We start from the raw sequence: 25,123 nt of genomic DNA, 5'->3' as shown, positions 1-25,123 counted from the left end.
GGTTGAAACACGTCAGGCACCTCCTGCCAGCAGACCAAGCAGCGATGTCCCACGAACGGTCATGTCCGCTCGGCGATGGGCAACAGCCTCGGGTCCAGGTTTAGGTTCTCCTGTTGAGCTCCACTCGCCTCCTCCGCTCATCCCCTCTCCGCTACACTTCATGCTTTTATGTCCTCAACGCCTCTCTCTACACTGAAGCGCTGACGGACAGGGACACGGCGAGATACTCGGCTGTACGCCGTCATTATCAGTGACATATCAGCAGTGCTCCCAACAACAGCCTTAGAACGCACGTGATGCGAAGCTGCAGACTGTCACTGACACAACTTCTCCATCTGCTGGGACTGATCCAGTTTATAGCTTTACTTCAAACACTGAAGGGGGGGGGGGTGGGAAAGTACAGGCAGGTATACAACTCTGACACTTCACAGTTTGGTTGGAAGCCTGCGTGCATCGACATGTTTTTGTGTCGCCCAATCAGGCCTCTGACGGGCGAAGAGACATGCAAACTGTCTGTTCAGTATCACAATCACTGAGATTGGAGAGCGAGCTCAGCTGATAAAAAAGGGAGCAGGAAAATATTTGGAGGCATACTCATAATACACTAATACACACACACACACACACACACACACACACACACACACACAGTTCAGGGATCTTGTGGAAGCTAACCCTCAACTTTGTCCCGTTGTGGTTATTTTAAATTTTACAGGATTTCCCGGCCCGTGAAAATACACTAGATTGACCTAAGACAGTGAAAAGTGACAGAACGTATGACTATTTTGGTCGTGGGGTTTCACACACTGGGACCAAATCTTATCAAACGGGGGTCCGGGGTCTAGTTTGTGTCAGTTTAGGGGTCCTCGACGTGAAAAAGTTTGGAGAACCACTGGCCTAAGGCATGTGGGCACTTGAACACTGAACCCATATGTGATACGTTCTCGTCAAAACCATGTCTATCAAAATCAGCTGCTGGAAGAGCCTCCCCTCTTCCACCAGATGTTGGCATCTGATCCAGCAACTGATGTTGGGTGATCATGTCCGGCTCACAGTGCGTGCAGGCCAGTCAAGTTCTTCCACACCAAACTGGGAACAGGGCAGAGGTCTGGAACCAGGTTACGAGAAGCCCTTAAAGCAAGACTATAAGCTTTTGCTAAACGGCGGCCCCTGTGACCGAAGGACGGACAATTACAGGGTCATAGAAAGTAACCAAGAGTTGTCAAACCGGCAAAATGACTAAGTTACACAGCAACATCTATCTAACGTTAGCCACCATAAGCTACAGGTCATGCCAGACCAGTAACAGGAAAACCCCTGAGAGTATTGAACTGAAATGTAAGGATGGCTTTTACTGCTCATGAATCCAACTTTTCCATGTAACATTTCTCCTTTTAAGTCACATAGTTTCGCTTTAAAGTGCGATTCATTTCCATGACAACTGGGCGACAGTGTCTGTTTGTGAAGATGTGAGCTGACCCAGATTTCCCATCTCAAGCTTGAGGCTAGCCGCTCGAGGCTACATTAGCCGCTACTAGCATAGCCCGCCCGCATCTCCAACCCGACTGTCGGCAGTTGGGTTACGTTACGGGTGACGCGGGCACCAGATTTTTGTCCTCGGCCTCGAGTCCGACAACGCTGAATCTGTGCAGTATCGTATGATACCAATCGAAATCTCCAGAGCAACGACTAAATGGACCTCTCGGTGAGATCGTGGCGTCTGTGGACGTTGCTTGTTGTAGTTTATTTGTCGCTGAATCACTTAATGTCCCCGCTGTAACCCTGGTGTGAAGTGGTTTCTTTTTTTTTCATGCTTTTGATCACCCTGCTGAGTAAAGCTTTCGACAACACTCTGGTGACTTCTGATAGTGCGCCTTCTTCAGATCAAATCAGCACACAGTGTCTGACGGAACACGTCCTATCTGAGATGAGTCACAGCAAAAGGCACTTCGATTCGCCAATAGAAAGATTCCTTTATTCATTAAATACTGGTTGTACGTGGCCATTGGATTGGGGGGGGGGGGGGGATTCAAAACATCAGAGGCACATAAGAATAGCGTCGAGGGCAAAAAGACTTTACATACAAATTGAAAATGATGTTAAATGTATAAAGCCACAAAGTACATGTTAGTCCAGTTAACACTAGATTTGCCATTGAAGCTACCTGTTTGTAAAGTCCCAAAGTGCGACATCCATCCGACATTAAAACACGCACTCTCGCGATTTATAGGGGTGTTTACCGACTAGATGCTATGCTGCATCACTGTGGCTGTTCCTGGGGCTGTAATCCCACCACATGCTGAAGGTTATGCCGAAATATGAGCCTTCCTTTGACTTGAACAAAAACAAAAAAAAAGGCATTTGTGGATTTGGCACACGGGAAGAGCACAGTGTAAATGGAAAGCCGGTGTCGGTTTTTCCGCCGTTATTAGCCAGGAAGACAAATGCTCCATACACGTACAGTTAATCTGTGATCAATTTAGCTCATAGAGATTTACACATTTCATTCACGTCGAGACAGTTTACCAACAGTCACACCGGGGGGCGGGGGGGCTAAGAGGCTCCTTTAGCTCTCAGCTTGGACAGCAGCATCTCGTTCTTCCGACACTCCTGGTGACAAAAAGAAAACAACATTATTACATCATCATCATCATCATCATCATACATGGGGTTTTATCTGAGGTCAATAAATTAACATAAATTTGAAAAAAAGAAAAAAAAAAAGTGATGCTTTGCTTTTAAAATGATGTAATCATGTTAAATGTTTGCTGATATCCGCTAAACGTTTGTATTTCATGAGAAGTACGGAACATTGGACCAAAGCCTGGCCGTTCGTGAGGTCTGTGGAGCAGCGATGAAGTACCGCGGTAGGACGACGTGTCTCAACGCTCACCTGGTGAGACGGCGCGGTGAAACCTACGTCGGGTGTTTCGGGGTTTACCGAGTGACCCCGCTAACTGCCGACTCTCAGCCGAACGCGTCTGTCGTTGTCGTGGTTACGACAGTGTCCTCGTAGATACTTTTTATTTAGTTTAGTTTGGAGTCGTGTCACGTAGGTCGACTAACAGAATGTCGCTTGTTGTTACAGACTTTGTGGTCAGGTCTGTTTGAGCAACAAAATCATCTGTGTTTTGGGATTCCCTGGTCTTTTATGAAATATACATATATACATATATCTATTTGAAGGAAACAAATGTTTGAAACAAATGTTAAGAACTGTGTCAGATCACACCAACTCGTTCTGTATTCAAATGTTTCGCCCCTGAATGTATCGCGGCCCATGTATCTAGATATGTATCGGATCGTCTCATAAGGGAAGTGATGCACAAGAGTATTGATGTATACGTAAGTGACAACAAGTTGCGGGAAAGAAATGACGATGACGATGACATGACATGGTTTGAGGTAGTTGGGAAAGAGCGTCTCCTTCTCATAGTTTCACACTGTAAAATGTCCCACTTTGTGCATATCTTGATCCCAATGTTTGTTCAAACTGAATATCGGAAGATACACCGTTATCAGTTTTTTTTAAATTCTCAAATATCGATATCATTCGGGGAAAAAAACAACTTGAAACTGCAAATAGGACAAAAAGCACAAGTAACTCATGGAACTATTTTTAAAAATACAAAATTAGATTGTTTTTTTTTTGCAACCTTTTCAAACATCTTTGCATTTTCTAACAGAACTTTTTTGGGGGGGGGTTATTTTTATTTTAGAAACTTAGATGTCACTGCAGATATTTGTTGTAACTCAACTCTGGTTGTCACGTTCATCACATAAATATGGAGTCATTTTATACTGACGCTGCAAATTAGGAATCAGAGGCGTTTCAACATTTTGTCCACCCCGTCATTATTATTATGGGTTGCATTCTGCTTTTATTATAATGGAGCGTTCTAGCCAGTTTAAAACAGACTTCACTTTACTTAACAACGCCTCTGAGCTGTTAAGTGACGTTACCGGCTCATCCATAACTCATGATGCAGAAGCTGACACCTCGCGTTGCGTCTCTCACCTCTTTGAAGTCCTTCACGGTTTTGAAGTAAAGCCTCTGCTTGTCGAGCAGCTCCAGGTACTCGTCGTTCAGCTGGTCCCTCCTCATCTTGTTCTCCTGCTTCTTCTTCTCCATCTGGGGGAAAGCGGACGTGGGGGGGGGGGGGGTCATGCAAAATTTGCTGCGGCAGCTCGTGTTGGAAAGACTGAAGTGGAAGTTACCCGCTAAGAGGGTCATACCTTGATGCGATTCTGTTTGATTCCCTCCACTATTTGCTCCATCTGCCTGAGGAACTGCTCCTTGGCCGTTGAAGACGACATGGCCCTGAGCAACGGGGGAAGCAAACGTCTGCTGCGTCACCACATCAAATGCGTCAGCGTGTCATACTGCGACAGACGAGTGTATCTGTACTCACTGTTGGAAGTTGTCGTGAATGGAATTCAGCAGATTCACCTGCAAGAAAAGAAAGCACATTTCTAAATTCAAAGCCAAAATTCTGACCGGCCATTATACGGGCAATTATTTCCTGCGTTGCTGCGGTTACGTACCTCCTTCTCCAGATAAACCTTCTTGTCGTCTAACGTGTTATACAGAGTGAAGAACTGCTTGGTCTCCTTGTGGGTCGCGGAAACTGAAAAAGCACAAGAATTAGCAGAGGTTTTATGTCTTTGGAGACACTTACTGAATGTTTAAATGTGAGCCCAACCTTGGCTGTAGAGCTCGATGAACCTCTTCTGGTACTGGGTCAGCTCGGCCCGGCTCGGCACCTCGTCAATCTTCCGCTGCAAGATGGCGATCTCGCGGTTCCGCCGGGCCTGAGCGGAGCGAAGGACAGTCCTGAACGTTTCAAATGCCTCATAGAATTCTCTCATTCGGTTGGTTTTCACCGTTTATCTTTGCAGTCTTTTGTTATTAATGTTCTGTTTTGAGCCTCACCGATGACGGAGGAAGGATCCTCAGCAGCAAGAAGTACTTAAAAACCCCAAACAAACAATAAACGTATCTACCAACACGTGGATTTATCCGCCGCTGAAAATAGTCCCCAGCAAATGTTAACAAATGAAGAAATTAAAAATTTTAAATAGATTAAAAAAAACGCCAACTCTATGCTTTCTATCAACATTTTAAAGTTCCGATTTCATTTTCACAGTGTTACATATTTCATTACTGGATCACTATAATCGCACGTAGCATTTTAATATCAGAATTGATGATATTAGTATTAATAAGATGATCAAGTGTTTTGCTTAGAACATTTTAATCTGCAGTTAGTAACTGCAGCTCTGATATTAATGGAGTTACGTAAAAAATACAATAGTTGGCTAAATGTATGTCCTTATTTTGACAGTTTTTATGTCCCCTCATGTCTAATAGGTGACAGTTCTGCTGTAAAGTGGATTCTTTGTCAGATAAAATAATGAAAACAAAAAAACAAAAAACAAAACAATGGCATTAATCTGCACACGTGATATTGAGAATAGCTGCAAACAAAGCCTGACCACCACGAATATGTTAGTTTTAGTTGTTGTATTACTTCCAGTACTCTCAATTCGTCTCGCGCTTATCTGCCGTCCCGTTATCTGCCGCTGTGACCTAATTGCCGAAAGAGATCGCTCCAGCTCCATCTAATCTTGGTGTCGTGTCGTGTGAAGTAGTTACCATGAGCAGACGGATCCTCTGCAGTTTCTCTCTGTCTGTGTCGTACTGTTTGTCTATCAGCTGGTTCCTCTCCTGGGAAAAGAGGGAGAAAAAAAAAAAAAAAAAGGAGGAGGAGAAAGAGTACAGTTAAAACAAACTGTGGGGCAGACGTTTCTCAGGGAGAGAAGGCCACTCACAATCCGTAAGAATCTTTAGGTGTTTTTAACTGCATCCGACAAAAGCAGTGAATAGAGAATATAATTCTAACTGGATATAATAACAATAATAATAATAATAATAATAATAACAATAAACTTAATTGATACAGTACCTTTCAAAACACAGTTACATGTTAAACGCAAAGAGAAAGAAACGAAGTAAAAGCCATAAAAATGAACACACACACAAGACAGCAGACGGAACTGAAATGCTGTGTACAGGTCGCACAACAATTTTAAAAGAAGATGCAGAGTTCGCCGCCCCGATTTCCATCGGCAGGTCATTCCACTCCATCACCTTTGTGAATCAATCTCGGACCTCGGAAAAAAACAGGGAGCGAAGGAACCGCGGATCTCTCGGTGGCGGGAAGGGACATAAAGAGCAGTACAGGATCTGATAAATAACTTGGGGCGAGGCCTCTCAGGGCTTTGTAAGTGATCAGTAGCATCTAATAATCAACTCTAAAAACAACTGGTAGGCAGCGGAAGGAAGCCAGGAATCGGTGAAACGTGCTCATGTTTCCTAGTCTGAGTCAAAATCCTGGCAGTGGAGTCTGGTAGTTGTTTGCGGGGGTCACAGCTTATACAGATAGATCTGAGTATCGTCTGCGTAAAAATGGAAACTACCAGAGGGACCACGTAAACAGAGAAGAGGATTGGACCCAGCACAGGGCCTTGGGGTACCCCACAGTAAATATCCGCTGCAGTTGACCGGGCACCAGCGATACCAACGCAGAAATGCCTATTTTGTTTTTTAAAGGTTGGATCTAAACCATTGAAGAGCAGCGCCATCGATACCCACCCAGGTTTCAAGACGCTCCAAGAGAACGTCATGGTCAGTGGTATCGAATCGATACACTTAGATCGAGGAGTACCAGAAAGCTGATGGCAATAAGTCATTTAACACCTTAAGGAGAGCAGTTTCGGTGCTATGGTCTTTTTCTAAAGCCAGATGGGAATTATTTGTAAGGTGCAAATAATACTTCATACCTTCTCTTCCTCTGTATCCTGCCCTGATGCCGTCTTCAACTCCTCAATGTTCTGCTGCAGACGAGCCATCTCTTCCTGGACAACCCACACATTAAAAGAGATTCAAGCTTATTTTCTGTACGACCAGCAAGCAGCATTAACTAGGATGTAGAATCTCAGCACATATGTGTGTGTGTGTGTGTGTGTGTGTGTGTGTGTGTGTGTGTGTGTGTGTGTGTGTTGATGCACTCACTCTGCAGTGTGTACGGAACTCCTGCTCCTGCTGCTTCAGGTTCTCGTTCATCGTCACCAGAGCCCTCAGCTTCTCCAGCAAGCTGCTCAACGGAACAAAACACTCTTAGGTCGGCTGCACCATCTATAACAATACTATGGTATTAAATAAATGGTAAAAGGCCAACCAAATGTCCTGTTATTCGATGCTTTTGCATGCCTGATTTTATATATTGCACCTTTTCTGTAAATGTGTAGTCATTAACGTAAAAGTCGCCTAAGTCCGACTGACGATAAGCTGTCATTTTCAGATAGATGAGGCCGGCAATGCTCCTCATATTCCACGTCTTGACAGGGGCTTGTGGCTCTTACCAGTGTAGCCGCAATTCCTTCCAGGTGCCACAAGAGGTCAATAAAAGTCTTTGTTAGAAACTGAATTGCCGAAGATGCTGTGCCACCATTTAACTTGTTATAGGAACTACAGGTTTCTCAAGTTTTTGATTGGAATTGCTTCAAACTGACGTTTCCTTTTATGTGTATTGCATTTTCTAAAACATCTTCTGGCTTTATTGCAACTTTTCACGCAAAAAGAAGTCAGAGAGAATTGACTCCCCACCACTCACCCGCTGTCAGCCTGCTCCTCCATCTCTTCCAAAGACTTCAGCTCTTTCTCCAGTTTCTCCGAGTGCTCTGTAGCCTGGGAAGAAAAAATAAAATAAAATTTGGCACGTTTTCACTTTTATTTTGTAATCGTTGGGTGCAACTTTTCTGTTGAGCCCTTTGTCGGACCGTAATGTCGGCTGCAGTTGGCCCCTGAAATTCTCTTTAAGTACGTGGGTTAGAGGAGTTTTGTTCAGTGACAGCAGCTCATTTCAAAACACCAACATGTGCAACAAATGAGCTGGCTTTGATACAGTTTAGTGCTTCACACTGACTCATTAAATCGTTCCACGTGTCTCCCAATATGATACTACCAACACACATGCTTTTCAAATGGGCAAACCTCTCAGCTGGCTGCAGGTAGTTGAGCCTGGTCTTACCTCCGTCAGTTTCCTCTTGGCCTCGTCGCAGCCTGTTTTCACCTCCGCATGCTTGGCTTGGAGCTGTCAAAACAATATAGAAACACTTGTCACAAAAGTTGACCGTTTTGTGTATGGTTTGGAAGTGCTGCAACACCACGGCGAACTGCGTACCTCCTCCAGCTGTTTGGTCTTCTGCTGGATCTGTTTGCTGAATGAGGCCACGGCCCTGCGGTGCTGCTGTAGCGGGCCGTAGCGCTCCGAACGCTCCTCTGACGACAACTCCGACTGCTGCCGGTGGTGGAGGGCATATGGGAGAAACGCTATGTTACAACAAGGACACGCTGATAGAAAAAAAAAAAAAAGTTTTTTTATTCAAGATCCTGAGGGCTGCGACAAGCTGCTTGGAAAAAGGCAAGCTCTTACAATGTTTTTTTTTTTTTTACTGTGAACTGAAGTGCTCAGTTTAGAGGAGATCGGGGTGCAGGGTTTCAGGATCATGATGATCCTAATTTTAGGCGCCAAAACCATTATCATTATTACTATTTAGACTAATTCTTTTATTATTGTTTCATTTTATGCACGGCCCTATGAGACACACTTTGACTTAACTTGACTTGACACTGCATTGGCCTGAATGTAAGAAATGCTGGAAATTATGCTTGAAAACTGGACAATTACATGTCTACAATACTTTTTATATTGTTTTTAAAATGGAGAGAGTACCGGAGTACGACCGGCTCCTGCGGAGAGTGTTGCATTATGGGTTGTTTGTCGCCTTATTGTTGCGAGGGCTGGCGAGCGTCTTCCCAGCGCGTTCATAGCGAGTCTTTTAGAGTTCGTTGTCGGAGGAAATAAACGAGTGTCTGCCGACGCCTTCACCGCAGAAACAGGCCGTGGACTGAATCGCCTGTCAAGCGAGCGCAAGAATAACAGCTCTTCTGAGAGCCCGACAGGAGTGTGTGACCGAGTTACGTTATGCCTTAAATGGTATTCTTTCATTTTCACTTTTACAAGAGAAAAGGCTTCAATCTCCTTGGATTAATAGTATCTCAGGGAAACTTCCCGCAAAAGGACTAGTGTGAAAGTGTGTTGTATCTTCAAACTGTCATCTTCCAAAAACAGGTGCTCACCTTTTCAGCGTACTCGGAGGCAATCTGTTTGATCTCCTCGGACTGCAGCCCCACTATCTGGCCCACTGCGCTCGCCGTCAGCTTCCCCTGCACGAAGACAAATCCCCGTCAAAAACCAGACACACTTGCACAATTCACGTCTATGTTTTTTAGCCATTTGGTTGCTCAATTAACGAAGCCTTGATTGAACTTGACTGAACAAAAGTAATCCTGAAACTAGAGAATACTGTGTGGAGCAGCAGGTAAAATGAAAGTAGGAAGAGATTTGTGAAGTTTGAGGGGGGGGAGTGATGTGGCGATGCAATTCGAAACAGGTCGCAGTTGACGAGAAAGCGAGCGGGAGAGAAAACAGGCGCCACCTCTTCATTTGCCATGGCGGCCATGCTGGTCATCAGGGTTTTGATTCGCATCTGAGAAAAACAAAGCAAACAAAAAAAAACAACCACAGTTATGTCACATTTTAAAGGCATTAAGGTCAAGTTTATTTGACGAACACAAGGTCATACAAAGTGCCTTATTAACTCATTATTTACATGTTTACTGACATTTAGAAATTCTCTTTCACGTTTAAATACATTTTAATTGTCTTTCTTATCTCTCCATGCTCTCGGCCGGATTTCTAACAGGGCGTATGCATTGCCTTTCATGTATAATGCGCTAAGTGCTCACCTCCTCCGCCGCCTGCAGGTCGTCCTCCTCCGACACCTCCGCCATCCCGGGGGGCGGCGCCTGGGAGGAGCCACCGGCCAGCGAGGCCGCCTTCCTCTCATCCACCTAGAGGAGGGGGGACAGGACGAAGAAGCTAAAGAAAAAGGACCACGCTAAAATTTGAACTCCTACTCTATTCTAGTGTTGAAAGATTTGGGGGGGGGGGGGGATATCGCTTCTTCTTCCTTTTAAAAACCTGGTGCCTACGTTACCCACAGTGCAACTCGACCGCTGACAGTTCGGTTCGGAGATTCGGATTTGTTATGCTAGTAGCGGCTAATGTAGCCCCAAGCTGCTAGCCTCGATCAGGAGCGGGGCTACTGAGGTACTACTTTTCAAAATTGTAGTCTTCCGCAAGGGCTGGCGCGATATAGCTGAATAAGCTAACATGAGAAAATGTTTCACTTCAGTCGATTTCGATAATCAGTGATCATTTTTAATTAGCTATTCTTAATACAGACCGGGGGGGGGGGCTTTGCCATACTCGCCAACTAGTCTTGAAGGCCTTAAAGAGACAGGAGCTCAAACGGCTTGTTTCAGAAAGAGGGTGAACCGAGGGGGCTGCATGAAGGGCCAGAATAAGATAAAACCAGGACCAGCACTGTGAATCGTGCAAACCTCTAGTGGAGTCACAAAATGAAAATATAAAGCTGGAAATGAGCATAATAATAGGTCCCCTTTAAATACACTCCATCGACCAGACCCAACAAACGCAGATTAAAGTTCCACTTTAACAATGTCAATGTGTCGGTCTGATGTGTCGGGGGTGTAGGAGGAGCATACAGCAGTGTTTCTTTCTGTATAGGCCTAATAAGTGATGAAAAGGAAACGAAATGCTCTCTGCAAAGCCACTCTCTTTGTAAAACCCATATCACTGAAACACCTACCGTGGCTTGTTTGGACTGTTTGCTAAATCCATATCGCCTAGAGGGAGAAAGAAAATACAAATAATCAAAAAAAACAAACCTCTGTGACATAACTCAAGTGCGCAAATAAAGCAAGCATTTTCCAATACACGATGCCACATTACAACATCAGCACATCAAATGGTCCCCTTAAAGGAATAAAGAAATACAAACGTGCATCAAAGCAGCACTGCAGTTTGCATCCGTCATGCCTAAAATGTGTGCCAACGGTTTGCATTCCAACACGTTCAATACACAAAAACGGCAGAAGAGGAAAGCGGCACGCGTTCGTACAGTACTTACAGGAGGAAATATGACATTCTAGTACAGAAGTGGAGATGGATGGATGGGTGAATGAAAAAAACAAACAAAAACAATGTCAGACAGATAAGAAGATACTAGGCATGAGCGGCACGTGACTGGGGTTAAAGGGTAAAAGGGCCAACAAGGCAGGGACAGAGAGAGAATGTATGCTAATAAGAAAGGAAAAAGGGGAAATGTTAGATGTTGTAAAACTATGTTTCTCACAAGACTTCAGCTATGAGCAAAAACAATGAGCTGTATTTAAATACAGAAACACTGATGGAAACTGGAATGTAAACATACAAAAAGCTAGATACTTAAAAAAGGGCTGGGTCACCCAAATCACAAAAGAATACATTTTTCTAGGGCTGCAACTAACAGTTATTACCAATTACCAATTATTATGCCAATTATTTGAATCTATGAAATGTCAGAAAAGAGTGAAAAATGCCCATCGGAGCAAAGACATTCAATTTACTGTCACATCAGAAAGAGAAAAGCACCACACTGCTTACAATTCAGAAGCCGCAACTGGGAACATCTTTGGCATAATTATAAAACTTATTTTTCAAACAAAAATGCCTCCCCAAAAAATCAACGGTAGTGTCCCCAGCACTCGGGATAATCCTTGCTAAAGAACCAAAAAGTCTTACAGTTTTCAATGGAACTACTTTTTTTTAAAAGAGGAAATGGTCTGTGGAGTGCCGGAGACGGTGAACATTGTTCTTTCATTTAAAAAGTTCAGTACAGTACGTCTTTATTAAATGCCGTGTCACAGCTTGTGCTGAAAGGGCACAGCTCGTGTTAACAGCTTCCTCTTTGAGTGTATACAAACAAGACGTTGTGAAACGTTTTGCCTAAAAGCAGCAATTCCACCGCTTGGCAGCACGCTCGGACCAGATTTCAGTGGTGATGAAACACTGGACGTTTATCTGGTTGCCACACACATTATAGTATGCGTCCAAAGGCCAAAGTGGATTGCGCTTACATTCATGACACATGGAACTGCAAATAAAAAAGTTAAAGCGGCGCTCGGACGTGAGATGAACTGCAGCGAGGCCTTACCTGCCGTATTCCAGCAGAGTGGAGTGAACCCTGGACTCCTCATCCAGCAGCTCCCCTGCATCCCTCTGCCTCCTGTACTTCCTCTGGGGTTTGTAAACTTCCTGGAAAACACCACACAGTGTTCATACTGGTAAAAAAAAAAAAAAAAAAATCTTGTTCTTAATAATCAACATGATTCGTTTGATGTCTGGTGATGCAGCAGCTCACCAACACGTCCAGGACCGCCCTCACGGCCTCGTCTTTCCTCTGGAGGAACTCTTCGTCCTAGAGCGCGGGGGTTTCACAGCACGCGTCAACACCAGGGCGACTTATGTCACGCAGCCTGACAACGTTTTGGGTTTACGGGTTGAACAATCTCGCGCGACGTCTTTACAAATCTACCTTGTGATATGTAAGCCCGTTTCCACAGGGAGATATGGGTATATAGAAAATAGTAAGCAAGGAATGACGAAGATAAAAATGACTCATTGCAAGTCAAATTATAAAAACAGTAAGAAAGTCTCGCAGTTTTGACTCAATATTTCAACATTTTGACTTAGTATTTCATTGTTTTGACTGGATTTGAGGTGTTTATAGTAATTTCCTGGGTGTAATTTATGAGTTATCACTCCATTGTTTGGTGCCACCCAAGTTCCCCAAACAAACTATAAACCTGTCAAAGTTCCAGTATTCAAATAACTGCTGTAAACATTCATGAGCTGTGTTCGTTAGGAGTTGCCCATCATCTGGATGTCACTCCGCCGACCACTACGACCACTAAGCTACTGTGCCGTTACCTCTGGGAGGCTGTGGGTCTTCTGGAACTGAGAGATGGAGTAGGCCCTCACGTAGTCGCCCATCTCTTCCCTGGTCTCTATGGCTCGCTTCACCAGCCACTGGCGGGGGAGACACACAACACGGGATTTTCAAGCAACACTTTGGAGACAAATGCTCCATGCAAATGGCCACTTTCGACACGGAGTATTAATACAGGATGAGTCTGTGTCCGTTTAGGATGAATTCTCTGACCTGTATCACTGGAAAAATGTGGATAAAATCCAGCCCTTGGATCTGATGGGGCTCCAGGCGGTGAGGACACTTCATCTTGGGTAGCACGGACACTATTTTCTCCGTCAGAGCTCTGCAAAGAGAAAGCAAGCGCTCGCCACTGACTGAAGAGTAAAGAGCAAATCCAGTAACGCAAAATGAGAAACATACGGCAGCCTGACAAATGACCCCTTTTCACCCACAACATCCTTACACAGGCTGCTGTGGAATTCAGTAACATCCATACATCCATCCATCCATCCATCGGCTACAGATCCCTACACACTGTAATAACTGCGACCTTCACCTACATGTCATGCGGTGAAATCTAACAAAAGACTTGGTCAACTTGCGTCATGTGTCATGTATGGCCATGTTTTGATAATAAAGCAAAAGAATTTTTTTTTTTAAATTTAAAAAAAAAAATCAAGCCTTGGCCAAGAGTGCCGTCGTTGTTTTATCTTTTCAATGTAGTCAAAAGCGACGCTCACAGTATACTGCCGTGTCAGCCAGTGTATTCTGACTGGATGGTTTGTGGGCACGGGTTGTAGTCCAGGAACACTGTTTAGGATTGACGGTGAGCAAAGACCTCCCCACACACACCGTGTCAGCCAGCTGAAAAGCCGCTTACATTTTCTGGCCGATGGTTGAGTTCTCTTGGAAAAGGAGATCCACGTCGACGTCGAAGTTACATGTGGTGATGCACCAGGTCATGCCGCCGACCACCTGACCGGGGGGTGGAGAAGGAGGAAACAAGGCGAGTGACGCTGCCTGAAGTCATTGAACAAGAGTTACGTGCACTGAAGTTCACGGTTTAGCAAAAACGTGCGCCATTATCTGCTGAGGTGGCAAATATCACTAGCAGTGCCCCCTTTTAGCATGAATCAGGGAGGTCTCCCAGGAACATGGTGGGTCCAGCACAGACAGGTCGTGTGTGTGTGTGTGTGTGTGTGTGTGTGTGTGTGTGTGTATACCTTATCGAAAGGTGACAACCCTTTGATCCGTGCCCTGAAGTATCCTGCTGCCAGCAGGAGCTCCAGGATCTCTGCCAGCTTGACGCTCTGTTCTTCATCCTCTCGGGTTTCCACCTGGGAGCCAAACACACACATCATCATCATCACCATCATCATCATCTGGCGTTACCTCTGAAGAAAACCAACCCCCAACCCGGACTGCTGACGTGCTCTCGAGCAAGACACTGAAATCACACACAGCTGCGGGGGTGCTGTTTGATAACAACTCAGACAAGCTAACGCTAGCGGATGTCTGAGAAAGGAAATAGTTCCCGTCTGCCACCGTGAAACGGCTTGAAATTACGGAGAATTACTATTGAGACGGTTAAATGTCATTCAAATTTGAACTCACCCGTTATAAACTAGCCCCCCACCCAGCCGTTAGCTAACCAGCCTCCATGTTATTTGTTGACATGTAACGTTATATGCAGTTTTTTCCCAGTAAACGCCTCCGTGTGGAAAGTGTCATTTAAATGCCCTTTACCTGTATGAGGTTGCCTTCTTGGTCATACTGGGCACCTATTTTAGACCCAGTTCTCACTCTGTGGAAGACAGACGTCGCCGCCGCCGCCGCCGCCATGATGAAGTGTTGACGAATGACAGGTCACATGACTGTGACATGTGACCGGGCAAACGTTCAGTGTTATTCACGCCTAGTTTTGACTGCGACAGGCCACGCAGAAGGAGGAATTATAACAATAAGTATTATTAGTAGTATTAGTATTATCTTATCAGGTGTTTGAAGCAATAGTTCTGTGTTTTAAACGCGTGGCAATGTCACGAGGAGCACGAGCACGTAGCCAGACAACACAGCATGCGCGCGCACTTTCAGCCAGTAGGGGGCGCTAACGGCTAACTACGAACCACCGGCCGGAAGAAGAAACGAATGAATGTTATGGCAAAATAAAGATAAAGAAATATAAATAAAGATAAATAAAGATTATGCACAGATATCATCCTTGCGTTTTTTTTTTAAATATACCAAATTAGAGTTGACATGTCCTCAGACTGCTCACTTTCCATAAAATGGTCCACTTATTCTATTTATATATATATATATATTTTTTTTTGTAATCTGTATAATTTCCCCCCGGGGATCAATAAAGTATTTCTGATTCTGATTTCTGATTCTGAAATGTCCCCACAGTGCCCACTTCTGAAGAGAGCAAGAAATGAATAAATGTTATGACAAAATAAAGTTAAAGAAATATATTTTAAGATATCATCCTTTCTTTTTTTTTAAATATACCAATATAAAGTTACCATCTCTGTAGCCTTTTCAGTAACATGTGGTCTACTTATTCTTTAAATGTCCATACTTCTGAAGAGAGATCTCTCTGCTCTCTCCAAAACTGACAGACCTTAAGGAATCAGATGTCGTGCTTTTGGACTGTAATACTGGAGACTCTTCAGTAGATGATACCATCAAAACTTGTGTGGCTTCTCGGAGAGATCTACATGCATAAGTCTGGAATAACTCCAAGCCATATAGCGAACTGTTTTTGGTAGACTTTATGTATTTATTTAGTTCGTTTTTATTTATTTAAACACATGTATTCTAGTAGAAAAGCATCACAAACGTTCACATTTTGGGTAGAATTACATGCACCATAATGCTTTCAAGTAAACAACTGTAAAATTAGTTTTTTCCTTTATTTTTTTACACATTTCTATCCATTTGTAATTATAAATGTCTATTTCTTATTAAGAGGTATCTCCGCACATTTATATTCTTGTTGTAATGGGAGGGTTTTTTTTTTCAATAAAGACAGACAAGAAAAGAAAAAAAAAAAAGATATTTTGCGACAGTGCTGCTCACATTGCGAAGGCGGCCCGTTTTTACGACAACGGCCCCGTTCACGGCACACGTGTATACAGTCCGTTCCCCTTCGGCGGTGTTTACTCCAGCATGGCCAAAGTTTCCAAGAAGAAAGTGAGTAAAAAGAATGTCAAGAAGGCCCCCGCAGCGACCGATAAGAGCGCGGCGGCGAGGCCGGACGTGGTGTACGTTGACGACGACGATGACGATGAGGAGGGGGGTTTAAATGAAGCAGACGAAAACATCACCAGCGAGGAGGAGGAGGACGGCGGCGACGAGGATGAACGAAAACGCCGAAAGCTGCTGGAAGCCATCAGCGCTCTCGATGGTAAGAGAAAGAAAAAGCTGGCGGAGAGGTCCGAGGCGGCCGTCCAGATGTCCGAGTTCACCGTCAACGCGGAGGGGGAGGGCGACAAAATCGACCTGTCGGACCTCATCGGGAGCATGGACAAAAACCCCGCCGTCCCAGCCAAGACCAAGAAGCAGCTGAAGAACCTGCAGCAGAGTAAAAAGACCATCGAGTGCCCTCTCAGCAAGCAGGAGAGCGAGAGGATCCAGAGAGATGTTTCTTTCCAGAAGGCGGCCAAAGAGGTGACCCGGTGGAAAGATATCATCAAGCAGAACCAGCGGGCCGAGCAGCTGGTCTTCCCCCTGAACCAGGAGCCCCCTGGCCCTAAACCCATGGAGAGGGTGGTGAGCAGCTGGAAGGCGCAGACCCCGCTCGAGCAGGAGATCTTCGCCCTCCTGTCCGCCAACAAGCAGCCCATCAATGACCCCGTCCTGACCCCGGCGGAGGAGGCCTCCGTGAGGGCGATGAGCCTGGAGGAGGCCAAGATCCGCCGGGCGGAGCTGCAGAAAGCGCGGGCTCTGCAGTCCTACTACGAGGCCAAGAGCCGGAGGGAGAGGAAGATCAAGAGCAAGAAATACCACAAGGTGCACAACAAAGCCAAGCGCAAGGAGTTCCTGAAGCGCTTCGACGAGATGGTGAAGACGGACCCGGCTGCTGCCTTGGAGGAGCTGAACAAGATCGAGCTGGCCAGGATGCAGGAGAGGATGTCGCTCAAGCACCAGAACAGCGGCAAGTGGGCCAAGTCGAAGGCGATCATGGCCAAATACGACGAGGGAGCTCGCAAAGCCATGCAGCAGCAGCTGGAGGTGAACAAAGATCTCACCCAGAAGCTGGTGACCTCACTGAATAATGAGGAAGAGGAGGAGGAGGAGGAGGAGGAGGCAGGCGACGCAGAGGTGCTGCCTGATTTTGTAAATGACGCAGAGCGAGGACCGGATTCTGCAAACCCCTGGATGAGAGGCAAGCTCTCCGACGATCCCACAGAGAAAGAGATAAGTGACACTGTGGATCTTACAGCCGAGCGGCCTGGAGCGGTGGGGGGTACAGTCGATGAAGAGGAGGAGGAGGAGGAGGAGGAGGGGGTTGAGGAAACGGAAGAGGAAGCGCTCCTCAGGGAGTTTGACAGCAGGCGGGAACTGCGTCGGACTCAGGAGGCTGACACAGTACCTGTAATGTCTGTGGATGGTGATGAGGAGGAGGAGGAGGCTAAAACTCCAGCAGAGGACCCAGATGCTTCAGACAAAGAGGAAGAGGAGCTTTCAGAGTTCACAAGCCTTTTCCGAGGAATAGCTGAAGCCAAGAAGGACGAGGCAACAGCAGACACAAGCCACACGGACACTTCAGCGCCGCTGGAGGAAGGCCTGATGAGGATCAGGACTCCGGAGGACGTGGAGCTCCTCAGTCAGGAGACGGCAGCCACTGACGAAGCACCCGCTCAGCCCCAGCAGCCCCCAGCCACAGAAACCCTGCCGTCGGCGACTGAAAAGGCAGGCAAAAACCGAAAGAGGAAGAGGGGGATCGAGCTGCAGGAAGTTCTCACCAAAGAGACAAAAGTCATCCAAGTCCCGCTCGCTCCAACCGTCGAGGACGCGGAGGACTCTGATGAAATGCTGGACCAGACGGGCCTCATCAAGGAGGCGTTTGCCGGAGACGACGTCATCTCAGACTTCCTGAAGGACAAGAGGAAGCAGGAGGACGAAGGGAAGCCTAAGGAGGTGGACCTGACGCTGCCTGGGTGGGGCGAGTGGGGCGGGACGGGCCTCAAGCCGCCGCGCAACAAACGCAGGAGATTCCGGATCAAGGCGCCGCCGGCGCCGCCCAGGAAGGATCGCCACCTGCCCAGCGTCATCATGTCGGAGGCGCGGAGCGGCTCCCTCGCCCCCCACCAGGTGAGCTCGCTGCCCTTCCCCTTCGAGAGCCACGCGCAGTTCGAGAGCACCATCCGCTCCCCGATGGGCCGCACCTGGGTCACCGAGCGCACCGCGAAGAAGATCAGCAAGCCCAAGGTGGTCACCCAGCTGGGCGCCATCATCGAGCCCATGTCACGGGAGGAGCTGATGAAGGACAAGAGGCAGGTCCCAGCAGGGAGTAAAGCCAGCGCGGACTCACGGAAAAACAAAACATTAGCGACAGCTGTTACCGAAATGCTCACTGGGTAAAAGTAACAGGTGGTTCGTAATCCCCCACTGCTTAGCTGCTTTGTACACATTCAATTCTGCAAGTACGGGATGATCAATCCATCATTTAGAGCTGAACTTATGTGTGACAAATACTGTAACTCATGTTTTTTATATATATATATAAAAAAATCTGTTAAATCAAATATAGAAAATAAACTAAGTAGTTAAGGATAATTGAATTAAATGTCCACCTTTTTGGGGGGGGGTTAAAGATGTGGCCACAAGCTTGCGAGCTGAATTATTAACTGGGATAGATGTACCTGCACCCACCACCCCTGTCGCTGCATTGCACTGTGTCGTACGGTCTTGGCTGAAAGTGTAAAAACTTAAAAAGGAAAAATGCTAAAATGAAAAGTAGCTTTTTTTTTTTTGTTTGTCAAGTTCTTTATGCAGTTCTGAGGTTTTTAGAACAAGGAACACTTCCTGGTGGCTCATATAAAACGCTGCATTAAATAAAAAAGTGTGTCGTATGTAACAGCCAAAAGTAAAACTACTTACTTGAAACAACTCCCTCGTTTACTGCTGATGCATTTGTGTCTAAGCTGCATTTCAACCACTTTATTCAATGGGTAAGTTCAATGTACTGTATAAACACACCTTGTGTGGGTTTTCTAACACCTGAATCTGTAAAGAAGCAGCTGTTAGTTATGGAATGGAGCAGTAAAAAAAAAAAGTTGTCAGTCAGTCAGTTGGTCCGGAATATGGCAGCAAAGTTAGGACAAAGTTAGTAGCAGTGAGAGAACGCGACTTTGCCCGTTAATGAGGGCTGGGTGTCAAACGTCAACTCTTTTTTTTTTTTTTTGTAAACGACCGAAAGCTAGTGTAATATCTGGTGTGATTTGATGACTCGCTCTGTAAGCAGTGTGACCGTTTACTGTAATTTTAATGCGTTTTGTTTTATTTCGATAAGTTCTCTTGACTCATTTAACGTTTGCGAACTGTGGCTGCTTTTGTTAAACGGAGAAGAGGAAAAAAAAGAAAAGGATTCATAGACAACCGTGTTTTATATTCCTGAAATTGCGGTATCAAAAAAAAAAGTATTTAGTATAGGCGCTAAAAACATTTCAAATAGCATGTAGAGCTGGAGCGATTACTTGATCAAAAGAAAATCCAGTGTCAAATTGGTCGCTTTTTGAGCGTTTTTTCTGTTTCCCAGCTTTTCTTGTATTATTTGTGATCGTAAAATACGTATCTTTTGGGTTTCGGTCACGTTTTGCTTTCGGATATTGTGATCCCACCCCTCTATTTTCTGCCATTTTATAGGCCAAACGATCAGCCAATTAGCTGAGAAAATGATTAATCGCTGAAGTAATTCTCCAAAACAAATGGCCTTGCGTTATCATAAAAATCCTTAGTTGCATTAGCTACGACGCCAAGGTAGCAGCTACTTTATTACATCATAAAGCCATTAAAAAAAACAAAAACAATAATAAACCAAAAACAAACAAGTAAACTACAAAACCAAAAAGGGGCGTAAAAATAAAAACCCCATAAAAAACGGCTAATGATAATAACAATAACAACAAATACCCACACTGTATCTAAAGTCAACAAAGCATTTAATACAGGTCAGTAATGATGCGTTCACTGTGACTGGGAAATATGAAGTGAACACTGTCGTATTGGGAAATATCAGCATCATTTACGACTACACGCGGCGTTGTGTGCATTTCTGCGTCGCTCGCCACCTAATATTTATTAATACAATCAAAACGAAATATTAGCGCTAACATCCTGGTATTTTTAGACTTTTTCTACATCATGCTGGATGAAATATACGTATGTATATATATATATATATATATGTTATTGACACGTATGTGAATGACATGCTTGCTGCCCGTCAACTGAGCTTCATTCAGCGCCCGGTGAGCGTGTGTGCCCGAGAGAGGGAGAGAGGGGTGAGACATTTTACAACAACAGACATTTTACAAGTTTGTGCTCGACCTTCTTCCTTTCTGTTGATTTTCAATACATTTGTAAAAGGCCATGCAGCGGCGTCTAAAAGAAAAAAAGCCATTTCCGTTGGGTTAAACCTTCACACATGGGTGAGAGTGCATGCTTTTGGCACCTGACATCTCTGTATCCCACATGATAGACACTCTATTAAGGCGGTGGTGGTGGTGGTGGTGGTGTTGAGGGAGTGGGGGGGGGGGGGGGGGGTGTCCCGTAATGGACTATGCATCAGTTCAGGTAATGGTTGTCAGCTTGAGTGCCTGAGAGAGGCAGCAGAGAATTCCATTAGAAAACCTTATAGTTACTAAATCAGTCACCCCCCCCCCACACACACACACACCTTTCCCTCGATTCGAAAACCACCTCTTTGGGGCAATTACCACAGCTTCATGCGGCTTTCGGAAATGAACAGAGACCTAGTCCTTGGACTAAGTCCTGCCCGCTGGACTGCAACGAGATCAGACAGTGATTCCCCGCTCAAATATATGAAGGCTGCTTGCGGCTGTAAATCAGAGATCTTGGAACCCCCCCCCCCCCCCCCCCCCACACACACACACACACACACACACACCCCTCCCCATGATGGAACATGTTTTTTCTCCACAATGCCCATTTGCGAGATCTGCTTAAATGTTTGCTCTGGGGTGAGGGAGGCATTTGTGGCCCGCCTCCTTGGTTGGCTGCAGAGCACCGGAGATGCAATACTTGGTGTATTTGTAACATGCAAGCGCGTTAAGGACATGTGACAGAAGACAGGGGGGGTGGGGGGTCATCTTTAACAGTGGAGTTAAACACCCAGAAACAGTGGCTTTCTCGCTCTCTCTCTCTCACACACACACACACACACACACACACACATATGTTCAAAGCTGCAGTTTTGTTCGCCACTGCTGCTTCGACTGCGGTCCAATTGCGTTGGACGGTCTGCGCGTGAAACAATCTAATAGAGGACTCTTTCCTCTCACTCCCCCCTCCCCCCCCCCCCCCCTCCCCACAAGGCCCAACTCCATTCCCACCCTGACAGGTGTAAGATTAACTTAGTTAGGTGCAGAGCCGCTCATGCACGCCAAATTAAATTAATGGAACAAATTTCCCTCCTAATTAAGATGAAAATACGTGTCAGTTGTAACCTTGCTGAGCACTAATTATGTACAAATGATTTATCATCTGTTTCGTCCTGAATAGCAATGGGCCTCACCTCTCCGATAGCCCTGGCTGGCTGTTAAGAGATGGGCCCTGATTAACAGTGACAGGGGTTGTGCTGCGGAGAGGCCGGCGCAGCCAATCGGGAGCGGGCCTGAGCTCGTGCTCCCCTCCCTCCCATTAACCTACATCGAGTGTGCAGCTGAGCGTCGCCTCGGCCTCGGCTCTCCTTCTTGTTTCGCTCCTCGGAATGAAAATAAAAGGTGCACTCGGGGAGAGGAGAGGCGACGGTGGTGGTGTAGGGGAGGCAGTCTGACTGATACAGCAGGAGGTGGTGGTAAAAACCTGAACCAGGCATGAATCATGCATTGAGACTGTGTGATCGAACCAACTGAGGGGGGAGAAAAAGGGCGGCGCCTTTAACGGGCTCCCCCCGAGAGAACAACACAGAACACAGTCGAGCTCCTGCATCAACTTTTTTGTTGCTCGCTCTGAAGCAACGACGCAGGTGGCCAGCAGGTGGTGCAATAGGTTAAAAAAAAAACCCCAACCAAAAAACGAAAAGGCCGCTGCATAAATTCCTGCGGGCTGAAATATCAAAATAAACAGGGCTCCGTTACACAATTACAGCCTGACTGGGATAGTCCATCTTATTTCCTCCCGCCTTGCGAAAGTACACATTTCAATGGGCAGCGGCTCTGATTAGCATTAGAATCCAGAGTCCCTTGTGACGCTCAAAGGGACACGCCGGCCAATCTGTAATCATTGTTCCGCAGGCTTGCTCACAGGGGATATAGCCCCGCTTTTGTCATTATCATTCAATATGCCACACACACACACACACACACACACACACACACACACACGCTGGCATGGCTTCCGCCGGCGCTGCCAGCAACAGGGCATTTGCATTTCCCTCCCCGTGCGTGGTCCCAGAGTATTTTTGCGCAGACAATGATTTGCGCTGCAAATGACTCCTCTCGTGTTTCCACTGCCTGAAGATGAGAGATGCCGTCCCTCCATACTATACCCCCCCCCCGTGCATTTCCTCTCCTCTCAATCTCTCCTCTCAATTGTCTGCACCCTCAAGAACAGGTGTGTACAGGTGTCAGCCCCAGCCACGAGGGGATCACTTGACTTCCCATTGTGACCTGGGGGGGCAGGGGGGGGGAGTTGTTTCGCCGACACTATACCGTTGCCACGGTTTGCTCGTTGGGGTGGGAGTCATTGTCGCGGCAAATGTCAGTGAGCCTGCACAGGGGAGGTACCTGTTGTGTGTGTGTGTGGTTTTTTTTGGGGTTTTTTTTTTGAGCTAAGGTTGTCTGTCAAAAACCTGGCTGCCCCCCCCCCCCCGGTGCTGCTCCTCCCGCGGAGGCATGGCACAGCTGTGGTTCACTGAAAGAGGGATCTCTGCATTTCTGCTATGCGTGCCCTGTTGGGTGTAGGTTGTTGGACTGGACATATTTCCCCAGACAAAAACAACCCCCCCCCCCCCCCAAAGGATTTCACATTTGTGTATGCAAAATGTTCTTTAGAGCCCTGACTCTCATCTGTCTCAGGTCTCGTCACACATACATTCCCACTCTTGGGGATTTAATTGCCGGCCTCGTGATGCAGAGTAACATGTGACACATCCACTGGAACACAGCAGCAGCAGCCATTTTCTTTTCAGTCACTCCCATAACCCCCCCCCCCCCCCCCCCCCAGTTTACTGGAATCGGGCAGGGCCGAGGTTTGAGAGGCTTGGCGAGCAGCATCTCCCACATCATGGCTATCTGGGGATTGGCGGATGAGGCAGGCAGGCAGGCAGGGAGGGGAGGGGAGGGTGGGGGGTTAGAGGTTAATTATAGACAACAGAGAGGTCACGGGGCCTATTATTTTGGAGCCGAGACCCGCAACGGTCCAATGGGGATGACATTTACGACGAGGGCCCGGCCCCACCCCTCCATCGCCGTCCACACCCACGGCCCACCCCGCGCGCACGCGCCCGCCATCACTCACATTTATGCCGAAGGAGCCGACAGTGGGACTCCATGGTCTGATAATGAAAAGGCCCTTAGCGTTTGGCACAGGCAGGATGATGAATTGAATCCCTGGCTGCTCTCTGGCTGCGTCGGGGTGGGGTGGGGTGGGGTGGGGGGGCCTCCAAGTAGCCCTTGACAACTAATTGAAAGCCCCCGTGCCCTCTCCTTACCTACCAGACTCCCTTTATCACTCTAATTATTGGGGTTAAGTGAGTCCCCCGTGGGACTGCGGGTTGTGCGGCGCCTAGAACCTGCCGAGTCATCTTATTAGATAAGAAATAAATGGCAAAAAAGCATAAACGGGTCCCTGTAGCTGCCTGGATCTAAGGGTAGTGACATGCTCGCAGCGCCCCCCCCCGCCCTGAAGGTGCGCAGTTGCAGTTTTTGTACGAAATGAAAAAGCCATGTTAAGCCTGTTTGAATAAAATTTGAGCCCCCTTTTTTTTTTTTTTTTTTTTTAAAGATGACACAATTATATTTGCAGGCTATTCATAAAGTAGGAACCAATATGTTTCTGGATCTACTTCACCTGCCATATACTACCTCATTGTTTATTCTTTAAACAGTGCAATACATTGTTATATGTGTATATATATATTTTTTTTATGTTTCACTTTTTTCACTTAAATATTGTAAATGTGTATATTTTTTGTTTCTTATTTTCTTTATATCTTATTTTTGTACATACTCTTATTTCTAAATTTATGCTACTGAATGGGAGCACTGGTACTGAATAATTTCCCCCCCTGGGATCAATAAAGTATTTCTGATTCTGATTTTGATTTCTGTTCTTGGGTACTGCAGCTTTGACCAACAAATGAACACATCGGCGGTTTAGGTCTTTTCATGGGATTTGTTGGCTCTAAAGAAAATATATAGAATACTACCAGCCGTGTCCTTTAATTCTCAATTAAGATCCTTGCCATGTATCCTCTCTCTCTCTCTGTCTTTTTAAAAAAAATATATTTAATGCTGTTTGATTTACCTTTTTGTGAATGGATCCTCCTTTTATTTTTAGATTATCCCCCCCTAATGCTGTGTGGAAAACGCATAACAGTTTGTGAAATTGAACATGCATGCCAAGAAAGTTTAGAAACGCTAAAAAGTCAATGACATTTCTGACCAGAAATCAGCCAAACGCTGTAACTTGAGTGTTAAAAAAAAATCCCCCAAATTTTACACCTTTGATTATATTTTCTGTAAAAAAAAATTGTATCTCCCCACAGGTGCCAGGTATGTAACTAATCATTTTAGTTAGTCATTTTGATTTAATCTGTTTAGGTTTATCAAATAGGCTCAGCCTTAAAAAAAAAACCAAAATCCCCCCCAACATGTTTCATATGAGCGTCCAAATGTCCAAATCAAAAATCTAGAAATATTACTGATGACATGGCCTTGGTGTCCTCAATGGCAGCTGCAGCCCTGCA

General features: G+C 45.9%; 2 protein-coding genes across 3 annotated transcripts; one reads left to right on the top strand and one right to left on the bottom strand.

Annotated features, from left to right (window-relative positions):
• Window positions 1-1,961: 1,961 nt before the first annotated feature.
• ccdc93 (coiled-coil domain containing 93) lies at window positions 1,962-14,846 on the bottom strand. Its single transcript, XM_070914603.1, is given in 25 exon segments — window positions 1,962-2,610; window positions 4,019-4,132; window positions 4,237-4,321; window positions 4,413-4,450; window positions 4,546-4,628; window positions 4,704-4,812; window positions 5,657-5,728; window positions 6,844-6,918; window positions 7,076-7,157; window positions 7,677-7,750; window positions 8,094-8,156; window positions 8,247-8,363; window positions 9,206-9,292; window positions 9,565-9,615; window positions 9,875-9,979; window positions 10,801-10,837; window positions 11,122-11,139; window positions 12,187-12,287; window positions 12,394-12,450; window positions 12,963-13,061; window positions 13,195-13,306; window positions 13,844-13,938; window positions 14,187-14,300; window positions 14,710-14,822; window positions 14,825-14,846. Coding segments are annotated over 25 exon segments (1,980 nt in total). The 3' UTR covers window positions 1,962-2,553.
• Window positions 14,847-16,125: 1,279 nt separating this feature from the next.
• Window positions 16,126-19,080, top strand: LOC139292443 (U3 small nucleolar RNA-associated protein 14 homolog A). 2 transcript variants are annotated; one of them, XM_070914784.1, is made up of 2 exons: window positions 16,126-17,805; window positions 17,842-19,080. In XM_070914784.1, exons 1-2 carry the CDS (start codon window positions 16,135-16,137, stop codon window positions 18,550-18,552), a joined length of 2,382 nt encoding a protein of 793 aa, XP_070770885.1. In that variant the 5' UTR covers window positions 16,126-16,134; the 3' UTR covers window positions 18,553-19,080. The 2 variants fall into 2 exon arrangements, with proteins under 2 accessions (XP_070770885.1, XP_070770884.1); XM_070914783.1 differs by having other exon boundaries at window positions 16,126-19,080.
• Window positions 19,081-25,123: the final 6,043 nt, after the last annotated feature.

The sequence above is a fragment of the Enoplosus armatus genome, chromosome 11, assembly GCF_043641665.1.
Source record: "Enoplosus armatus isolate fEnoArm2 chromosome 11, fEnoArm2.hap1, whole genome shotgun sequence".
Classification (NCBI taxonomy): domain Eukaryota; kingdom Metazoa; phylum Chordata; class Actinopteri; order Centrarchiformes; family Enoplosidae; genus Enoplosus; species Enoplosus armatus.
Note: the sequence above shows the minus strand (reverse complement) of the source record. Positions and strands in the feature narration are given on the sequence as shown.

What these genes read in the sequence shown, in the direction of transcription:
- LOC139292443 (XM_070914783.1), top strand. Translation starts at nt 16,135, where the DNA reads ATGGCCAAAGTTTCCAAGAAGAAAGTGAGTAAAAAGAATGTCAAGAAG.